This window comes from Gekko japonicus, unplaced genomic scaffold, assembly GCF_001447785.1.
Source record: "Gekko japonicus isolate JY-2015 unplaced genomic scaffold, Gekko_japonicus_V1.1 scaffold1165, whole genome shotgun sequence".
NCBI lineage: Eukaryota > Metazoa > Chordata > Lepidosauria > Squamata > Gekkonidae > Gekko > Gekko japonicus.
In genome coordinates, this window is record NW_015170311.1 from 28,677 (window position 1) to 51,158 (window position 22,482).

The following is a 22,482-nucleotide window of genomic DNA, read 5'->3' on the forward strand; positions in this document are numbered from 1 at the left end:
TAGTGGGCAGACAGAGAGACAGGCATAGGGAAGAGAGTAAGAGAATGGGTGGTAGGATGGAGAAAGATTGAGAAGCAGAGATGTAGAGGGAGAGGGGAGGAATCAAAGTGGGAAAATGTCCCCACCCTGCAAGTTTCTTGCAAGACCCCATTTGTAATATATCTATTTGGTAGCCCAATAAGATTAAAGAAAGCTGTCCAGATTAACAAAAATCTACCAGGCTAGCCTGTTGTAAGAACATAAGACAATCCTGCTGGATCAGACTAATGCTCCATCTCATCCCCATTTTACACAGTGGCCAACCAGTTACCCTGAAAGGCAAACAAGGCATAGAAGCTGAGGCTCTCACATACTGTTGCCTCCCAGCACTGGTATTCAGAGGTTTGCTGCCTCTGCATATGGAGGCTCCCTTCAGTCACCATGATTAGTAGCCACTGATGGACCTCTCCTCCATGAATCTGTCCAACCCCCTTCTAAAGTTGTCCGTGCTGATGGCCATCAGTAACTCCCCTGGCAGTGAATTCTGCAGTTTAAATATGAGTTTTTTGATTCTCTCAAAAAGAAAGTGGAGTACAAAAGGGAAGAGGGGGGAGGGGGAAATATAGATTCATCAGATTTATCAAATATTATGGGCTGTTACATACAACAAGTAAAATCAGATGTATTAGTAATACAGTTTACTCATTCAGTAAAGTAGTATTTACTTTTTACTGTTCTGAACTATTTCCCAGCAATTTCATAGGGTGCCCCAAGCTCTGTTATTAGGTGAGAGAGAGAAAAAACTTCCCCTATCCACTTTCAGTGCATAATTTTATAAACCTCTATCATGTCTCCCCTTAGCCATCTTTTTTCTAGACTGAACATTCCCAGACTCTCCAGCCTTTCATTATGGGAAAGGTGCTCCAATTCCCAATCATCTCAGTTGTCCTCCTTTTTCTGCAATGTCCTTTTTGAGATACAGAGCCCAAAAGTCCACATTATTCTGAAAGCACTAGACTTCTGTGGTCCAATATGCATAACCTTACACTCCCCCATGTTGAACTTCATTTGCTATGTGGTTGCCCACTCACTCAGAGAGATCCTTCTGTAGCTCTTCATAATCTGCCATAGTTTTTGCCATCTTGAATAATTGGGTACCATCTAAATATGACTACTACATTACTCTCCCCCAATTCCAAACCATGTATGAAAAAATTAAATTGCACTAGCAGTACCAATTCTTGTGGGACTCCACTACTCACTTCTCTATTGTGAGTCTACTTATTCCTGCTTTCTTCTTTTTGCCATTTAATGAATTTTTAATCCATAAGAAGATATGTCCTGTTATCCCATGATTAATAAACTTACTCAGGACTCTTTGGTGAGGTACCTTGTCAAAAGCCTTTTGGAAGTCTATAATGTATACTGTGTCACCCTTATCCATATGCCTGTTAACCTACCCAAAGAAATCTGAGAGGATAGTGAGGCAAGGCTTCCTTTTGCAGACACCATGTTGATTTTCCCTCTGCAGACATTTCTTTGGTGTGCCTAATTATTATCTCTTTAATAATAATTTCTACTAATTTACCTGGAACAGATGTCAGAGTAACTGGCCTATAATTTCCTGTATCCCCTCTGGACCTTTTTATAAAAATTGGGATAACATTTGGTATTTTCTAATCATCTGGCATAGAAACTGATTTTAGTAACAAGTTACATGTACTTGTTAGTAGATCACTAGTTTCATATTTGAGTAAGAACACTCTGGTGTGTGCCATTTGGGCCTGCAGATTTACTGGTTTTCAGTTAGAATTTCATCTCCTGTCACCTCAATTTGACTCAGTTATTCAGACATCCTTCCGAAAAAGAGTGGCTCCAGTTTGGGTATGTCCCCCACACTTTCCCCAGTGAAAACAAATGCAATCAATTCATTTAATTTCTCTGCTGTCTTCCCATCTTCCTTAAGCAATTATTTTATTCCTTTGTCATCCAAAGGCCCAACTGCCTCCCTGGCTAGTTTCCTGCTCCTGATATATTTGAAGAAATTCTTATTATTTGTCTTCATGTGTTTGGCCTGTCTTCTGCCTGTTCCTTAACTGATAATTCATTTTCCCATGACTGGGATTTTCTGTACTTTTTTCAGTCAAACTTTTTTTAAAAAACAGAAATATCCATCTTCCAATTATGTACAATAGTAAGACTCATAGACCAGAACAATGTAAACCAGGAGCAGGTTTACTGCTTAGTGAATAATTTAGTAGAATACTGTTTCTATACCTTTCCTTAAAGCTGTGAAAATAAAAGGTGTTAAGATTTTTAAAAACCTGAACATTAATGTAAGGAGCTTTGAAGCCTTTCAGAGAGGACCAATTCCTAACAGGTCTCCATGGCCATACCACTGGGTACTTTGAGAAAATTAACATTTAAAAGCATTGATTTGGCATTTCATTTAAATCGCTATATATAATTTCCTTTTCCATCACTGGGATGCTTAAGAAGTACATTTTCATATGTCCAAAGGATGATCTTTCCAACCCCATACAACAAACAAATTATTTTCACCAAATAAATCTTCCCTATCTCTTGGTCTATCTAAACGGGTAAGAGATTGATAATTGATGCTTTTTTCCTAGAAGCAACAGAATGGGTAAACACTCTCCATACTGAGAAACTCCCAAATAATTACATCTCAGAAGGGCCTGTGAGTTTTGTAGTGGCCTTTCTCTGCAGTTTCCTTAACACTAATGGGTAATTGAGCCCTAGACGTTACGGTATGCTTGCTTCTGTTGTCTTTGTATCATATATATTTGCTCATGGAGTGGATGTCCCCAGGGAAAAGTCTCTATAACTAAGTCACTGTATCTGCACACAGCAGCGAATACGTTCTGACAGCATGGTCAGCCTCTGGTTAATGAGCACTGAGACTGAATAATCCTCAGGTCAGGTCTGAGTCATTTTGTATCCACCCACAATGCACTTAACCTTTGAATAAGTGGGCTACACTGCTTGTATTGTTTCTGCCTTACTTTCATTAAAAAAAACATTAATCTTCTAATAAGGACAAAATACACATCTAATAAAAACTCTATACAGAATTCAGTTTTCTAATTATTTTTGTCTATAGAATAGTATCTTTATATCAGAGTAGGTAATAATTTAATGGTCAAGATTGTTGTTGTAAGGGTAATAATATGAAGCAGAGAAGAACAATGTCATAAGTCACTGCAGGTTTCTATGTGATTGCCTCCCAAAACCAGTTATTTAAATTGAATTATGGAAACAATGCTGTCTGAACACAGTGGTGTTAAACCGCTTCCAGGTAAGCAGACTTAAACCCTGCTGAAGTCAGTTGGATTCAATAAGCTTATTTGCATGCTTGTAAGGACTAAGGAGCTGCGGTGGCTCAAGTGGTTAAGACGCTGAACTGCAGGCTGTGGAAGGTCAGCAGTTCAGCAGTTCGAGACCCGGGTGCCGCATGATGGAGTGAGCTCCCATCTCTAGTTCCAGCTCCTGCCAACCTAGCAGTTCAAAAGCAAGAAATTGCAAGTAGATAAATAGGTACCACTTCGGTGGGAAGGTAACAGCGTTCCATGCGCCTTGGTGTTTAGTCATGCTGGCCACATGACCACGGAAATGTCTTCGGACAGCGCTGGCTCTTCAGCTTTGAAACGGAGATGAGTACCGCAACCCTAGAGTCGGATTCGACTGGCTTTCAAGCAAGGGACCCTTTACCTTTTAAGGACTAACACCCAATGAATTTCAAAAGAAGTTTGTGGGTTCACATGCCAGTTGGCCCATACTCGCCTCTGTATTGTAGTCAATGTGCCATTTGTTACATTTTTAAAAGAAAATTTAGTTTTTATTATTTTATTGCTCATAATTTACAAACATAAATTTAAAACATCATTGCACCCATTTTTACTAAAATCAAACCATTCACTCTAATTCAGCAATTTTAACCTGAATAATTCTTAACCAGACCTTCTCTTCAAAATTTTCATTCCTTTGGAAGGGTGTAAGTTTAATCATAAGGTAAACCTCCTTTATCTTTCCTAAATAGTTGTCTATATCAGGGATGTTCTTTGACTTCCAGTGTCATGCCAACACCAAATGTATGGCCATAATTAAATTCTAAAGAAATTAATTTGTAATTTCTTTGGAATTGTTGGGAGATAGTTTAACAACATGATTTCTGGCTTAATGCCTACCTCTCTACTTAGACCAAATTTCAATAAAATAGCAACTTTCCTCCAGAACAGGACTGCTCTTGGGTAGAAACATCATGTGTGGATGAAATCAGCTGACTTAACGTGGCAATACCAACATTCTCCAGGACAGTAGTTATAAATCTACTTTGGGTTCAAATATAACAGATGCATCATTTTATACAGATTAAAGTTCATACAAACTGACAATGTTGACTCCAAAAACAATGCAAATTCCCAAACTTCTCTTGCAACTTCATATCCTAAAGCTTGATTCCATTTATAAACAAACTTTGGTATCATTGTTGTAAGATTACGTGAGATAATCAGACCATAAAACTTAGAAAAACAAGTATTTTCAATGCTGTCCTGTCCGGTGCAAGCTGTGCTAGCCAGCACCTTTTAGGGGTGAGTCAACGGCACGACTACCGAGGAAAGCTTAAATCATCTTTTTTCAACTTCTCACGCATTAGAAGATCATTTTACTCACAGTAGCTGGGTGGGAAGTTACATCTTGTGATCTGGGTTAGTTCAGTAGCCGCGGTGAGAAAAGAGATGGGCTCCCTCTCCTCGCGGTAAGGGTTGAAGAACAAAGAAACGGAAAAAACCCATAAAGTCAGGAAATTGCTCTTAGTCAGCCAGTCAGGGAAAAGCGTCTGGGACCCTTAACTGCGAACTACAATTCCCAGAAGCAACAAGTCTTAAAGATGCCGTGCAGTTTTACTAAACTACTGATAACGCTGACTGGGGACAGCACAAATGCTGTCATCATTTTTTTCAAATTTATTTTTGCCTTATAGAGAAACCATTACAGCTTAGGTTTATAAGAAAACTCTTCATTTGAAGATATTCAGACCAAGTAATCTGACCACTACTTTTCCTCTTTACTTCTTCATATGGGATAATAGATCCAGAGACTATCAACATGTTTTAATTATTTAGCCAGAGAAGATAACTTAATTTTTTGAACTATGTCCAGATCTCTGGGAGCAGAGGCCAATGGCGAAATCCCAAGAGAAAACTTAGATAATCAGACCATAAAACTTAGAAAAACAAGTGTTTTCAATGCTGTCATCATTTTTTTCAAATTTATTTTTGCCTTATAGAGAAACCATTACAGCTTAGGTTTATAAGAAAACTCTTCATTTGAAGATATTCAGACCAAGTAATCTGACCACTACTTTTCCTCTTTACTTCTTCATATGGGATAATAGATCCAGAGACTATCAACATGTTTTAATTATTTAGCCAGAGAAGATAACTTAATTTTTTGAACTATGTCCAGATCTCTGGGAGCAGAGGCCAATGGCGAAATCCCAAGAGAAAACTTCTTCCCGTATTTATCCTAGATCTTCCTCAAATATTATCTTTAATTAAATTCCCCTTTTTATATATTCTGTTCCTAAGAACTGGAATGGCCCATAAAGAGGTTCTAAGTGGCATATTAATCGTGTTTTGGTCAAATACTAGTTCTGATGAGGTATTACATGTTAATTCTTAGCAAATAATATTATATTCAATAATGCAATACTGGTGAAAGATAAATAGGTTTATATCTAGCTAGTCTTTTAGTTCAGCATTTTAAAATTCCTGATAACCTTTCACAACTTTCCAGTTAACCTAGTTGCAAAGAAAGTTGCCTTCCCCCCCCTAAAAATTAATTGCATTTTTCCGTGTAGAAGGCTGCCTGTAACTTAAGTTTGGCAATTATCTGGTAAAATTAATTATATTCAAAATAGTAGCATCAATGGCAGTAAGCCACCAGCAATCCACTTACTCTAGAGTAGCATTGGAAAACGATTTGGTTGGATCCAGGCTAAATTGGCATTCCCCCTTCCTGCTGCTGACGTGTCTTCTATCCCCCAGGATCAGCATTTCATGGGGATCAGTAGGCTGTACTGGGAGGGAGGAGGCACAAAAATTCTATTCTGATAATCAAAAAATGTCTGTTTCCAGTGCATTATGTTGCATCATATTGTGTCAACAGTATACAGTTTATCTGGGCATAAAATGTTTCTAGATGATAAAAATAAATACTTTGTCCAGTTTATGGGGCCCTGTTTTGCTTTACCTAAAATCTAAGTGCTACTCAATCAAAACTATTACTACACGATGAGAGTTTTCCCTGAAAAGTTTTGTTTATGAGCTAAGAAAGAAAAGAAAATGACAATTAATTGAGAGCATCAACTCTTTTCCTCAGAGAATAAATGCTTTTTGACTTGAACAGGAGATGGTTAACTTCTGAAAAGCATCAAGACTGATGATTTTGTCTATATAGCATTGACCTGGAAGCTCAGCCATTCAGACTAATAAATCAGGCAATTTATATTTAATCATTAACTAACTCCCGAGCTGAACAGCTGTTCAAAATTAGAAATGGGTCACCCCAGCCAGGATGATATTACAGGCAATCTATAATGCATTAGAATAAAATTATAGTGATTTTTAACTGTCTGGAAATTTATTACACTGCATGTTCCAACTCTTAAACTCTTGTTAGCCAATGTCACTTGTGATTTATGATGCTTGGGTGGTACAGTAAAATTACTGAAGATTTAAATAGATGATCATTCTATGTTTAGTAAATCTTCAAATTTCAAAACTAGTTTGGGGAATGAGGTGGGTGCACTTTATTGTGTCTGACTTTCCAGCCAGTGACAACAAGAGATAAAAAATGGATAAATCAAAAGTCCTCTTTGCAAATGAATGCGGTTGTTGCGTGGTTCACTTCAGCTGCAATTTAAGAATGATTCTAATGCAGAATGCTTTAGGGTGAAATAATCCAGTAACGAAATAAGCAAAGCGTATTTTTTTCTCCTTTCAATACATACTTTCTGCTAAGCAAAAGTAGAGACCCATTCAATAAATCAGGAACTTGAAATGTCAGAGTTGTTTCAACATAGAGGCAGTGTAATGTATAATGTAGTGGGATATCTTCTCAGACTAGCAAGACCTTTATTCAGATCCTCAATTGCAGCTCAATTATTGTACTGCCTAAAAGACTGGGTTGCTCCAATGTACAACAGTAGTAATAATTTGTGGATACAACTGTACAGCAGTAAGTGTAAGTAAATGTTGGAAAGGTCCAGACTAATAACTAGGGATAGGCATAAGCCAGGAAAATGAGGTTCAGTTCAGTTCTAGGCCAAACCACAAAACAACCATGAAATGAACGAGGAAGTTTGTTCACAAACCAAACCAGTTTGTGATTTGTGGCCCTGCAAACCTTGTTGAAGGGGGGCTGATTTGTGGCCCTGCAAACCTTGTTGAAAGAGACCATAGTCCCTTTAAAGGGGTTTTTCAGAAACCCTGAAAAACAGCTGAGTGACGGGAAGTAGCTTGCTCCCTTCTTCTCAGCTGTTTTGCACTGTCTTGTGTAGTCCCCTTAAACTTTAAAGGGACTGCAGAAGACAGCCTGGAACAGTTGAGTGCCAGGGAGCACTTCCCCACCACTCAGCTGCTTTTGCACCTTTCAAGGGGAATAGAAAGCAGGAGTTTAAAGGATTTGGAGTCCCTTTAAACCCCTGCTTTCTGCTCCATCCACAAACCTCCATGAACTGCTTTAAAAGTTCATGGAAGTTTGTGACAGTACATGCATCACAAACTTCTGTTCGTGATGAATTTTGCTTTGTGGTTCAGTTTGTGCCCATCCCTAGTAATAACAGTTTTGAAACCATGCACTTGTTTAACCATACATCATTTACATGAATATAGTCCGCCTAGTAAAGTAAGGACTCTTTAATATAGACCACTGTTGAAATCAATGTTCCCTCTAAGCTGCAGAGCCTTTTGAGCAAAAATGCTACTTTGTGAGCAACTGGCATTAAAGTTGTAAGCGGGCGATTTGACTAATGTATAAATTAGTTTGCTCTGGAGCCATCCTTCCTGAGCAAACACAAAAATGTGTGAGCCGGAGGCTAAAAACCTGTGAGCTAGCTCACACTAACTTAGCTTAGAGGGAACACTGGTTGAAATTGAGTAACTATAACAGTTACTTATCTGCTACAATGGACTATGTTAGAGAGGTTAAGGGGCTGTCTGTTATCAAGTAATACCTTACTGCCAAAGTTTCTGAGAGAGAAATATCATTACCTGGACTAAGTCCTCATTCTTTCTAGTGTATCTTTTTTCATCCTGCCCCTTTCTTCATGGAACCAAGGGTGTCATATATGGTTCTCCCTCCTGTTTTCTCCTCGTAATAACCTGGTGAGGTAAGTTAGGCTGAGAGAGAATGACTGGGCCAAGATCACCCAAGTTCAAGAGATTTGAACCGTGCCTCCCAAATTCTAACCACTATAGCATGCTGGCTCACATAAAAAGCTTATGCTTTGATCTGTTCGTCTTTTAAGCGTCAGAAAACCTTTTAGGACTAATGTGGTTCTGTTTAAATCAAATTGAGAACAGTTTAGAAAGTACAGCGGTGGGACAAGGCATGGAGATAAGGGAAGGGGACAGAGAAGCAGAGTAGCTCGGCCCCCTTCCAGTCTGTGTCCCACCCCAAGAGTTGCAAGTTGTGGGGCTAGGATGAATGACCCCCCTCCGACATTGGTGCTGTGTAATGCAAGGTCTATAAATAATAAGACCATGGTCCTTTGACATTTTTGGCTTGAGTAGAATGTAGACCTGGCGTGCATGACTGACCTGGGTGCAAGATGGGGAGACAGTAGCTCTCTCCCAGCTGGTGCCTCCTGGGTTCTCGATCCTTCACCAATCACAGACTAGGGGGTGGGGGGAGGAGTGGCTCTATTCATTTGGGAGGCTTACTCCTTCAGGGTGCTCCCACCGCCAAAGATCACAGGCATTGAGTGTACCAGCCTAGTGTGGGAAGCCAGGGAGAGTTTGGCTATTTGGTTGGTGTACCAACTGCCCAATACACTGGCCAATAGCCTGCCATCCCTGATGGGGAGGCTTCCTCCTTCAGGTTGCTCCCACCGCCAAAGATCACAGGCATTGAGTGTACCAGCCTAGTGTGGGAAGCCAGTGAGAGTTTGGCTATTTGGTTGGTGTACCAACTGCCCAATACACTGGCCAATAGCCTGCCATCCCTGATGGAAGCCATATTGGGCTGGGCACTGGAACATCCTAGACTGATAATCTTGGGTGATTTCAGTGTCCATGCCAACGATGCAACCTCCTTTCAGGCAACGGACCTAGTGTCATCCATGGCAGTGCTGGGACTCTCCCAATATGTAATGACCCCCACTCACCAGGCTGGACATACGCTTGATTTGATCTTCGCAGCGGGGGTTACAGTGGACCGGATCAGTGCTCTGGCAGTGCCATGGTCGGACCACCTTGTCTGAATGTTTCACCCTGACCCTGTTTGGGCGAGGAGTGTATTTTAGCTTGCCTCCTGAGCCAAATGGATCCTTATGCAGCTTCAGATGGCTCTGCGGGATCTGATGCCCCTGGCAGCTCATTAGATGAACTTGTAGAGGATTGGCATAGCCAACTTTTAGCAGCCATCAATGAGATCACTCCCCGATGCCCTCTGCGCCCTCGCTCTAGGCTCACACCTTGGTTGAGCCAGGAGTTGTGGCTAATGAAGCGAAGGCTAAGACAGATAGAGAGACAGCGGTAGCATGCCCATGACAAAGCTACAAGAACATCTTATAGGACATTTATGAGATCCTATGAGATGGCAGTCAAAGCTGCGGAGACTATTATTCGGCTACAGTTGCGTCTGTGAACTCACACCCAGCCCAGTTATTTAGAACGATTCAGTCAATGACTGTTCTTCTACAAGGCAGATGAAATGTTAGGGAATTGGACAATGGCTGTGAGGCTTTTGCATGCTATTTCGCAGCTAAAGTTTTGTTGTTTGTGACCTCCCTGCCACAGTTGAGCCAGTGAGTGAACTCGAGGCTCCATGCACATCTTCTAGTTAAGTTTTGGATTATTACGGTCCGCTCAACCTAGAGGAAGTTGACAGATTGCTCTTAACTGTATGCCTTGACTCATGCCCATCATGGCTAATTAAAGCTCGTTGCGATGGGTTTTGAGGTGCCCTAAGGGAGATTATCAACAAGTCCCTCTCAGAGGGACTGTTTCCTGGGCACTTAAGGAAGCAGTGGTCCATCCACTCCTGAAAAAGCCTTCCCTGGATCCGGCCGAATTCGCAAATTACCAGCCAGTTTCCAATTTGCACTATCTGGGCAAAATAATTTTTTTTAAACAACCGGAGGGGATTTTTTTAATTATTTTTTAACCACTACAAAAACTACAACAGAAAAAAGGGAGGGGAAGCTACATATACGGGATAAAGAAAAGAATCCACTACTGACTAAAAGCCCAAGAGAGGAGATCCTCCAACTAGCTTAGTTACATCAGTTCTTCTCATCATTGATCCCTTTATAAACTGAGTCAAACATTTATAACACTTTTCCTTTAAAACTTAAATTTAACTGTCTAGAAACAGTACCCCCGATCATCCCATAACAAAAGTCTCAAAGGCACATTTCAGAGTCCTTCAGCCTTTACTTCTCCTTTCCCCTTCTCTTCCGCAGCTTGTAAGGACTTTTTGGGGCTGCTGCCCCTTGCTCTGACAGAGAGTCCTCACCGGAAGAACCAGAGTCTAGCTCGCCGCTGGACTTGCTGTCCTCTTCTTTTTTCCCGTCCTCTGGCTTTCCCAGCTGAACCCTTAGGAATTCTTGAGCTTTCAGAACAGAGTCAATCTTTTCTTTTTTGTCTTTAATCTTAAAAGTCACGCCTTCTGGAAATAGCCATTTATATCCAATTGAGTTTGTCTGAAGAAAAAGCACCCTTTGTACTTCTTTCTCCGTTGTCTTACTTCAAATGGAATATCCTTTAGCGTTCTGATGTTATTTCCCCCCGCTTTCAGGGGTATTCCAGCAACCGCTTTCAGGATTGTATCCCTTACATGCCTCTTCGAGAATCTTACCACAATTTCCCCAGGCAGATTATTTTTCTTTATGTAGCCGGAATATGATCTATAGACCACATCCATGTTGTTGATCAGCAATTCCGCCTTCATTTCTGTCATTGGGGCTAACAATTCACTCATCACTTCTTTAAGATTCTCCCCTCTATTGTCTGGCATGCCCTGGAAACGAAGTATCATGTTGGCCTTTTCCATTTGAACTTGCAACAGTTGATCTTCCATGGAGACTTGTTTTCTTTCCAGCTTTTGCACTTTCTTCTTCACCTTCTGTGTAGTTACAGCCACTTCCTTTACCTTCTCAGCATCTTGCTTCATTATTTTTATCAAGTTGTTTATCTGAGTTTGTTGCGCAGTAATGCTTTGAGTCACTATAGACATCTGTTCCTTGAAGTTATTCAGCTGTTCCAGTAGAGGGCGCATGTAATCTGCTACAGACTTTGCCACATCACTGGTAACTTCCGGTTTTGGGCTCTCAAACCCTTTCACTTTCGAAAGTTTTTCTCTGTCCTTATTCCCCGCCATCTTTTTCGTTTGTTTACTTTCACGAATTTTTTAAAAGTCTCTGAATGTGCGCTTGACCACTTAAATTCGCTTTGGTAAGTACTTCTAGGCAGTTTCCCTCACGTTTTCTTCTGCTCCCCCCCTCAATCGCTCAAAGGTTCGTGTGCATGGAAGGTGTTTCTCCCCCGCTCGTTTTTTCTCCATTTGGTGGGGTGGGGTGGGGAGCGATCTTTTTCCCTTTACAAAATGATTCGGAATTGACTCACGTTTATAATTGGTCATTCGACCTTGCTTTCATTTCATTTCTGCCGCACAACCTCCTGCGCTTGCCCCAGTTAGCGTCACTAAGCCCATTCAATCTCACAGCACGGAGAACCGTCGGAATGAAGAGGCGCCTCAATTCTCCGGCATTCCGCCGTCAAAGAGGCGACCTCTTAGAAGTTCCCTGGCCAGGGTCCCTTCCCCGGGCCCCTGGGGGGGTTGCGAGCCTGCGCACCCCCTTCTTCGGCTGGAGCGCAGCTTCACCCCCAGGACGTCCGGGAGGTGAGTCTGCTAGCGCACCGCCATAAACCGGAAGTCTGGGCAAAATAATTGAAAGGGCCATGGCAATCCAGTGACAGAATTTTTTGGATGGCATTTCCATCTTAGATCTCTTCCAGTGTGGTTTTCGCCCAGGCCTCATGGACAACCTCTGGAGGCATCTGGATTGGGGTGGATTGGCAGTGCTGTTGTTGTTTGATCTGTTGGCAGCATTCAACATGATTGGCCATCAGTTACTGATCCACCGCATTGCCGACACTGGAGTCCATGGGTCTGCCTTGCAATGGCTTGCCTCCTTCCTTCAGGGTCGGGGACAAAGGGTGGCATTAGGGGAACAGCTATCCCAAAGTCATGCACTGACTTGTGGAGTGCCCCAAGGGGCGGTTCTTTCCCCGATACTATTCAACATCTATATGTTTCCCCTTGCTCAGATTGCCCGGAGGCATGGGCTGGGATGTCACCAGTATGCAGATGACACTCAGCTCTATCTGTTGTTGAGTGGCCTGTCTGACTCTAAACTGGAAGATCTGGACCGGGCGTTACAAGTCGTGGCTGGATGGCTTAGACTGAGCAGATTGAGATTGAATCCAATGAAGACAGAGGTCCTGTGCTTGAGCCTTGGTGGCCCGAGGGTAGGGATCCCACTCCCGAACTTCGATGAGGCTCCACTGCTGCCAGAGGTTAGGAGCTTGGGAGTGCTCTTGGATGCCTCCCTAACAATGGAGGCCCAGGTAGCAGCCACTGCCAAATCAACCTTTTATCATCTTCAGCTGATTAGGCAGTTGGTTCCTTTCCTTGAATGCAACAACTTGGCAATAGTGATCCATGCAATGGTCACCTCGACATTGGACTACTGTAATACTCTCTACATGTATATGGAGCTGCCCTTGTCCCATGTCCGGAAGCTACAGCTAGTGCAAAATGCTGCAGCCAGGCTGTTGATGGGTATCCCTATACAGGATACCTATCCAGGACACCTATGCAGGATACACATCCAGCGTGTACTGAAGGCACTGTACTGGCTGCTGATAGCATACCGGATTCGTTTCAAGGTGCTGGTTTTAACCTTTAAAGCCTTATATGGCCAGGGTCCAGCACACCTGAGGGACCGCCTTTCCCATCATGTTCCCCAGAGAGCACTACGTTCAGGGTCCCAAAACTGACTGGCCCTCTTGGGTTCCAGAGACACCAGACTGGCCACAACCAGGGCCTTCTCAGTAATGGCTCTGTACTGGTGGAACGAGCTCCTAGAAGAGATCAGGGCCCTGTGGGACCTTTTACAGTTCCGCAGGGCCTGCATGATGGAGCTCTTCCACCAGGCCTTCAATCAAGGAGCCACATCAAATAACTGAAAAGTGACAGAGCTCTGTGCCTTCGTTTTACCATCAACAGCCTGTGCCCACCACATAAATATACCATGATGAGCTGACCATCAATATAGACCACCTGAACATACCATCATGATGTTGCCACCATCTTTAAGCAATACTATTAGTATTAGACCTACTGTGGCCCTGTTCATATGAGGCGTTTTGGGCCGGGAGGGGGACGGAACGGGGGCGGAGTAAACGGGCGCGATCCCACGGCAACATCTGGGAATCGTTGCCTGCCCATCCCTGATCCGTCCCTACCGCCGAAATCGCGCACTAAAAAAGAACCACCTACCTAGGTGGTTGTTTCCAGTAGAGCGCTGCAAGCCGGGCCGTGGGATCGGCTGGTGTGTCCTTGCGCCGCCGCATCCCGGCCCCCGGCCGTACTGCGCATGCTCGAGCATGCGCAGTTCGGCAGCCTCCCCCTCCCATCCGACTCTTCCTCCCCACCATCTGATCGTGCCGGGGAGCGCCGCGCCGCGGCGTCTCAACGTTGGTGCGGCTCAGATTAGCTGCAGTTCAGCCGTCCTTTTCCCTGCCGTGTGGCAGGGACCTGTTACTAGCACTTTACGATTGTTGGATTGTTTTATGATTATTTTATCATTGTTATTTCTGTGCCTTAATCTTTTATGTAAGCTGTCCTGAGACTGCTTTGGTGGGGAAGGCGAGGTATAAATTGAACAAATAAATAAATAGAAATAAGGAATCCATGAGCTTGGGTATCTAAAATGTGGGCACCTTACCCTCTTCCTCCCATTTTGGAGTTTGATCAATATTTAGAGGGAATTCAGTGTGTTATTAGATTCTCTCTTCCTTGCTTTCCCAGCCAGAGCAGGATGTATGTGTGGTTGAAGAAAAAAAATGTTAACAGCTCTTTTAAGGTCAATAACATCCAAGGCACCAAAGATTTCTTGGAAGGCCAAGCCGTATAGGAACTATTCAGGTATATCTGACTGGTGGACCACGTCTATTAGACATAGCTTCTGTAGCCTTTTTTCCAAAAAGACTAAATAACTGGCCAGTTCTGAATGTCAACAGAAAATGTATAATTATATATACATTTACACCCTTTTTTTTTTTTACAATATTATCTTGCAGTCTGAAAAAGTTCGCTGGAACCACTCTATTAAAGTATTTGAAACACAAGAAATAACAGTGTGTGGGGATGTTCTATTAACAGCAGCTTTTGTTTCATACGTTGGACCCTTTACCAAACTATATCGTCAAGAGCTGGTACACCGTATGTGGCTTCCTTTCCTGAAATCACAAAAAGTATGTTTTTATATTTATTCTTATTTAAACATTTCTGTCCCAACTTTCTCTCCATCCAAAATGGCTTACAAACAGCTTGTATCAAATAGGCACCACACACACATTTTTGAAGCAATGTACACCATAAATAAAACACTGGAGCTTCCAGCCTCCTGGCAAAGCCACTGGAGGTCCAGGGGCTTTTTTGCCACCCCAGAGGAAGCCGGGGCAGCAACAGAGCCATGACGCACTGCATCATGACGTGGGCAGGGGGGCGGAACCGGCTCTGCTGGTAAAGGCTGGGCTCTGCTCCTGCCCGATGTCAGTTGCTCTGTGTGCTCGCTTTGAGCACGCAGTGGGTGAGAGCGGCGGTCTACTTCGTAGGCCCAAGGCGGCGGCGGCTTCGTCGACTGCAGTGGCGGCTGCTCGCAGAGGCAGCTGCACAGTCGATGGCAGCTCTTGGTGGCGGTGACAGTTGTTCCCTGTCGAGAAGTTCACAGCTGCATTTCCAGTTGACGGCTGCTTAGAGCGGCAGCGGGCAGTGGCGTTTTTAAATGGCAGTGGGTGGCAGGACAGGAGGGAGCAGTCTTTCCCCTCTGGGAAGAGAGTCCCCAGAGAGTCAACAATTGAATAAATAAATAGCCGGTGGTAAAGGGTTAGGCAGCAGCTCCCAGCTTATTTTTTGCCTGTAGAGGCTTGTGACAGCGGAAGCGGCATTGGGCAGTGGGGATCTGGGTTAGGGGTCGTGGGTGGCGGTCCATAGGGCTACCCTTGTCAATTAGCGGCAGAACCCCCAGTAGCAGCCCCGTCCCAGCAGCCGTTTTTTAAAACAAAAAACACACACAGGCCCAGGAGGAAGCAGTTGCTAGGCTGTAGAGGGCCCTTTTGGGGGTGGCTGATGGTTGTAGGCGCGTTTAGTGGAACGTTCTCAGAGGCTCGGCTTGGACAGGCCAGGGGCAGTTGGTGGCCAATGGGGAATTTGAATAAACGGCCAGGGAGGTTTTGGTGGGCTGCAGCCCCCTAGTGGCCACTTCATGAAGTGATTTAGAGGCTACCATCTGGTGAGAGACCTGTGGGTGGCAGCCATCTTGGGAAGGGCCTTGGCAGTAGCTTGCCTTGCCATCCTGAGGGCTGGATAAGGTGGCCATTTTTTTACCCTCCAAAGGCAGCCATTTTGGGAGGAGCATTATAGGGTGGCCATTTTAAGCTATTTTGATTGACTAACATAGTGATTGACACTTTGACTCTTTACTTTTAAAGCCACTTTTAGGTGAGGAAGCGAAGGTCGCATAGCACTTCAGGGCAACAAGTGCTAATTTAAGAGCAATTAATTTAGGCAATGGCTCCTAAGAAAGGCCAGGGGAAGGCCAAGGGTAAGCAGCCGGCCCCTAAGAAGCAAACATCCCAGAAGCCCCCACAGAGGTCCCCCATTTTAGACTCCTCTAATGAGGATGAGCAAGAGCCTGTCAACGCCACCATACTAGAGAAGCTAGCGGCATTGGAGAGCCGACAGGGCGGGGTTCCTCCTTTGCGTGAGGTGTCTAAAGCTTCTTCCAAACAAATAAAATTTTAATCCATCAACCTTAACGTATAATCCCCCACCTACCCAAATAACGATGAGAAAAATTCTCAGCCTCTGACCAAAGCCACCTTAATACAAAGTGATTGCCAGGTGTGGAGATTTTACATATTTAGGTTTTGTTTAGCAGCAGATATTTCTGAAAATGCAGTGCTGTTCTGAGAAATGACAAGTTCTGGTCACCTGTTTATCTTTTTAGAAGGAACTGAATGTGTAGTGTTGCTAAGTGTTTTCTTTCTACCCTTATCCACAATAGTATTTTGGCAGCTGTGTTGTTAACTCTACTATAGCTATATTTCTGTTTGATTCAAAGATTCCCATTCCAATCACTGAAGACATAGACTTGGCTGCCATATTGACTGAGGATGCAGTGATTGCAGCATGGAATAATGAAGGGCTGCCTAGTGATAGAATGTCCACAGAAAATGCTGCTATTTTTACAAACTGTGAACGCTGGCCACTGCTAATAGATCCCCAGCTACAAGGCATCAAATGGATAAAGAATAAATATGGAACTGACCTTAAAATCACACATCTAGGACAGAAGGGGTATGTGCACATTTTAAAAATGTATCTACATATTGTATGCATAAATGGTAACATGATACATTTTCCTGTCCACCTAAGAGAGTTTTTAACCCATATATGCCAAAGTTGACATTTCTGTTTTGGAACAGGCTTTCTGTCCTTTCTTTTAAATCTGTGCTTATCAAATCTGCCAGCACGGAATCCTCCTAATCCTTCTTATAAGCAACAAGTGCCGCAGGGATCAGTACTTGGTCCACTGCTTTTTAACTTATACATTAATGATTTGGAGTTGGGAGTAAGCAGTGAAGTGGCTGAATTTGCGGATGATACGAAGTTGTTCAGGGTGGTGAAAACCAGTGAGGATTGTGAGGCACTCCAAAGGGATCTGTCAAGGATGGGTTCAATGTGATGCACATTGGAGCCAAAAATCCTAAATATAAATACATATTGATGGGGTCTGAACTGGCAGAGACTGATCAAGAGAGAGATTTTGGAGTTGTAGTAGATAACTCACTGGAAATGTTGAGACAGTGTGTGACTGCAATAAAAAAGGCCAATGCTATGCTGGGGATTATTAGGAAGGGTATTGAAAACAGATCAGCCATATCATAATGCCCCTATATAAATCAATGGTGCGACCTCATTTGGAATACTGTGTGCAGTTCTGGTCACCACACCTTAAAAAGGATATTATAGCTTTGGAAAAAGTGCAGAAGGTCGCATAGCACTTCAGGGCAACAAGTGCTGGTTTAAGAGCAATTAATTTAGACAGTGGCTCCTAAGAAAGGCCAGGGGAAGGCCAAGGGTTGATAAAAGGGTTGGAACACTTTCCCTATGAGGAAAGGTTAAAGCACTTAGGGCTCTTTAGCTTGGAGAAACGACGACTGAGGGGTGACATGATTGAGGTTTATAAGATTATGCATGGGATAGAGCAGGTAGAGAAAGAGGTACTTTTCTCCCTTTCTCACAATACAAGAACTCGTGGGCACTCCATGAAATTGCTGAGCGGTCGGGTTAGAACGGATAAAAAGAAGTACTTCTTCACCCAAAGAGTGATTAACACATGGAATTCACTGCCACAGGAAGTGGTGGCGGCTACAAGCATGGACGGCTTCAAAAGGGAATTAGATAAGCATATGGAGCAGAGGTCCATCAGTGGCTATTAGCCACAAGGTATAGAGATAGGGGCTCTGGAGCAAGTGATGCTCTGTCTTCTTGGTGCTTGGAGGGGGGGGGTCAACAGTGGGAGGGCTTCTAATGTCCTGGCCCCACTGGTGGACCTCCTGATGGCACTGGTATTTCTGGCCACTGTGTGATACAGAGTGTTGGACTGGATGGACCTTTGGCCTGATCCAACATTGGCGTCTCTTATGTTCTTATGTTAAGTGCTCTACAATAATGTATCTAGCTGTTAAATTTGAAGGTGTGCTACAGAAAATGCTCCCTGGGTGCTGTTCTCAAATGCTACAGAATGGAAGTTCTCTTTGTTTTAGGGACTCTCTCTAAACCAAGCATACAATTGTTCAAGCTTTCCTAAGTGTGATGAGGACAGTTGTCCTCATTGCATTCTGTTTAGTTTTCAGACAGAGGGAAAAGGTATCTGTGCAAGATAAAAGACAGGAGCAAGGACATATAGTTTTAATAGCATGATGTTTCCAGGTGCACGGGGACAGGAGCAAGGACATATAGTTTTAATACCATGATGGGATGGTATTTCTGGTAAAATAAAAGCTTAACCTCTTACATAATGCTTTGCATTAATGCATCTGGAACTGTGCTTCTGACGTAGTGTAGGTATGGAGCTTGTCACTGCTCTGGTGCTTGGCCTTTTCAAAATAGGAAAGGGGAAGCGGAGAAGCACATGCATCCGTTGATAACACTCCACACTTCCCTCTTCTAGAATATAGAGAGAAGAAGGCATTCACAAAACACTGATATGGTGTAGCATGCTCACGTAAATGGGTTTTTCAATTACCTTGTGTTTCCTGCAGCTACACCAGCCAGCCACCAATGACAGATTTTGTCACTTTCTACTGGCACGTACTACCTCAACCTCAGTATCTTTTTCTGATATCTATTTTTTATTTTATGTGAAGGTTCTTAAAAACTATTGAAAGAGCTTTGACTTCTGGAGATACAATTCTTATTGAAAACTTGGATGAAACAGTGGACCCTCTACTTGATCCCCTGCTTGGAAGAAACACAATTAAAAAAGGAAAGTAAGTGCATTAAAGAAGAAGCAAAGGACAGAGAATTATCATTTATCTATCTGTGACTCCTTTTTCTGATCATTGTTCTTAACCATAATCCTGCAGAGTGCAGGGGGTTGGACTAGATGACCTGCAAGGTCCCTTCCAACTCTAACATTCTATGATTCTCTTACTAAAATGTATTTTACTGATTAGAAAGTATGCGTAAAACATTTACATTAGAAATTTGGATGTATTGCACAAGTGTCTATATTTTCATATGCACATCAGAACTCTTTAAAACTGTTTGAATAATATATTGTCAGTGGGTACTTGTGTGGCCATAGACTTCCATATACTCCATTATTATTTATTTATTTAGCAGGGCTTAGGGCAGGTTACAACAATAAATACATCTGCCGCCTCAACCATATGCCTGGCGGAACATCTCCATTTTACAGACCCTGGGGAACTGTAATAAGTCCCTCAGGGCCTTGATCTTACTTGGGAGAGTATTCCAGCAGGCAGGAGCCAGAGCGAAAAAGGCTCTGGCTCTGGTTGAGGCTAAGCAGATGTCCTTTGGGCCGGGGAACTCCAGAAGATGTTGATCTGTAAAGCGTAAGGCTCTTTGAGGGATGTACAGTGGTGGTATATACCACCATTGGTGTCCCTGGCTCTTCACAGAGTACAAGACAAGTTTCTGCCCTGGAGTGCATGCAGGCCAAAGTTTACAACAAAAAAGCCAGTGGAGGGTGGTAAAGATAAACAGATGAAGAATGTTTGTTTATTCCAATTGTACTTACTGAAGCTTAGGCCCCTGCCACACGGCAGGGAAAACACGAGGCGAAGCGCGGCTTTTAAAAGCCGCGCCAAAAAAGAACCGCCGCGGCGGGATCCCATGGATCCCGTTAGCCGCGCGCCATTGCTCCCCGGCACAATCAGATGCCGGGGAGGAAGAGGCAAGTGGGAGGGGGAGGCTGCCGAACTGCGCATGCTCGAGCATGCGCAGTTCGGCCGGGGGCCGGGATGTGCCGGCACAAGGACGCGCCGGCCGATCCCACGGCCGGCTTGAGGCGCTTCAATCGGAAGAACCACCCAGGTAGGTGGTTCTTTTTGGTGCGGGTTTTCGGCCGGGAGGGACGGATCGGAGACGGGCAGGCAACGATTCCCAGATGTTGCCGTGGGATCGTGCCCGTTTGATCCGCCCCCGTTCTGTCTCGCTCCCGGACCAAAACCCCTCGTATGAACAGGGCCTTAGTTTAAGTAGGGAATGAAGACCAGAAGATTGCGCCAAAGGAGGTAAGTGAAATGATGTCACACAGGTTTTCTGAGAGAAAATTCTAGGACAGTAAGAGAGAACAGGTGGAGTTTAATCTGAGGAAGTAGGATACTCTTGGACTGTTGAGAGAAGTGAAACTGGAGGAACAAATGTTTTAGGTAATGTGTGTCTCATAATATAAGAATAGAGACATGAGAAAGGGCAAGGCCATGAAAAGTTTTGATGGTAAGGACAAGGAACTTATGCTGGATCTCTGAGTGGTTATTACCTGAACAGAATGGCAAGACAGTTGGATGATTTTGGTTGCAGAGAGATGAGTAAAGGGTGAATTGGAGACTCTTTGCTGGAGGGGTGAAGAGAGCACCATGTTTTTCTAATGTTGGAAATGGAGAAGCAGCATGACTTTGTAGCAGTCTAACTGTGGGAAATAAAGGAGAGTAGTTAGTTGGGGCTTCATGGCTATTCTATAAGATGGATAATGACATTGTCAGTTAATACAGAGTACCAAGAAGGAGAAGGCTTAAGAGAAAAGATGAGCAGTTCGGTCATGGACATGTTAGATTGAGACTGCTATGAAAAATACGTGGAAATATCAAATATGCAATTGGAGATATGAAACTGGATGGGATAAAGATCAGGGTAGAAATGTAGAGTTGGGTTATCAGGAGCATATAGCTGGTATTTGGGATTTGATGTATCAGCTAGTGATAGTAGGTAGAAAATATAAGAGAACCAAGAAGAGATCCCCAGGGACCCTAGTGGACAGAAGAAAAGTAGAAGAACAGCAACTTTGTGTGCCATGGGAGTCAAGGAGGAAAGATGGTATAGTATTAAAGCTGGAAAACAGGTCAAAGAAAATAAAGCTGGAAAACAGGTCAAAGAAAATAAAGCTGGAAAACAGGTCAAAGAAAATGAGTAAAGATATGAGATCATCTGTTAGTTTGATGATGACAGTTTCAGTAGAGTGCAAAGGCAAGAGTCCAAATTATAGAGGATTGAGAGGAGGTGGAGCAGAGAAAATGGAGGCAGCATAAGTAGGCAAGGGTTTGGATGCAAAAGATAGATTAGCTGACAGTTGAAAAGAAAGCATGAGTGAAAGGATGACTTTTTGAGAACAGGAGACATAGTGCAGGTCTTGGCAACGTTCCTGTGACTCTAAGGATCACCCCCAAAATTTAGGAGATAAACTCAATTTTCATTCTTCAGTGTTTTGTTTATTAATTACCATATTTTCTCATTTTGCTACCACAAAGCCTAATTATTCTCAGTTTAATTTATTTATTTATTTGTATCTTCAATTTATAACCCGCCGTCCCTGCATGGCAAATCTCAGGGAGGGAAACAACAATAAATTAGGTTAGAACAGTTCTAAAATGTATAGTAATCAATAAGATGGCACATAAAGAGAGTACAAATGGTGCCCCATTTCCTAGCAGTAAGTGAAGGGGGAGAGAAAGATAGAAGGAAAAAGGAAGAAATCAGCCTAGCTAGAGAGCATCACTGTCCTCAAACATAGGCCTAGAGGAACTTCTCTGTCTTACAGGCCTTGTGGAATTGTATCAAATCCCACACAAGACCCAGATCTCGCTTGGTAGAGAGTTCCACGCTCCATCAGCCATTGGCCTGTCAACCGTCACTCAAGAGTACTTGCGTGCCATTGGCTGGGTGCTGGGTCCGCTCCTCTCCCCCACCCACTGCTATTCCCTGTCTGAATAAACTGCCAAAATCGCTGTGTGGCTCATTTTCCCCTCAGTGGCTGTTGCAAGGCAAACAAGCTTGGTAGTCTTGGAGGCCCTTTCCAGGCCTACTTTGGCCTTTGTGGGGAACTCACTGGGGCCAGTCCTGACTAGGGTTGCCAGCTCCAGGTTGGGAAATTCCTGGTGATTTTGTGGTGGAGTCTACAGAAGCCAGAGTTTGGGGAGGGGAGAGGCCTCAGCTGAATAGAATGCCATAGAATCCACCCTCCAAAGCAGTTATTTTCTCCAGGGGGAGAACTCACTGGGGCCAGTCCTGACTAGGGTTGCCAGCTCCAGGTTGGGAAATTCCTGGTGATTTTGTGGTGGAGTCTACAGAAGCCAGAGTTTGGGGAGGGGAGAGGCCTCAGCTGAATAGAATGCCATAGAATCCACCCTCCAAAGCAGTTATTTTCTCCAGGGGGAG

The 22,482-nt window shown here is 43.5% G+C and overlaps 1 protein-coding gene across 1 annotated transcript in view; it reads left to right on the forward strand.

Annotated features, from left to right (window-relative positions):
* LOC107116122 (dynein heavy chain 11, axonemal-like) overlaps positions 1 to 22,482 on the forward strand; it is a gene marked incomplete at its 5' end in the record, with an annotated part of 122,608 nt that overhangs the window by 28,016 nt on the left and 72,110 nt on the right. The window contains 3 exons of the mRNA XM_015417993.1: positions 14,595 to 14,768; positions 16,640 to 16,875; positions 18,951 to 19,073. Of these exons, the coding sequence (XP_015273479.1) occupies positions 14,595 to 14,768; positions 16,640 to 16,875; positions 18,951 to 19,073 (533 nt within the window). The remainder of the gene's footprint in view (positions 1 to 14,594; positions 14,769 to 16,639; positions 16,876 to 18,950; positions 19,074 to 22,482) is intronic.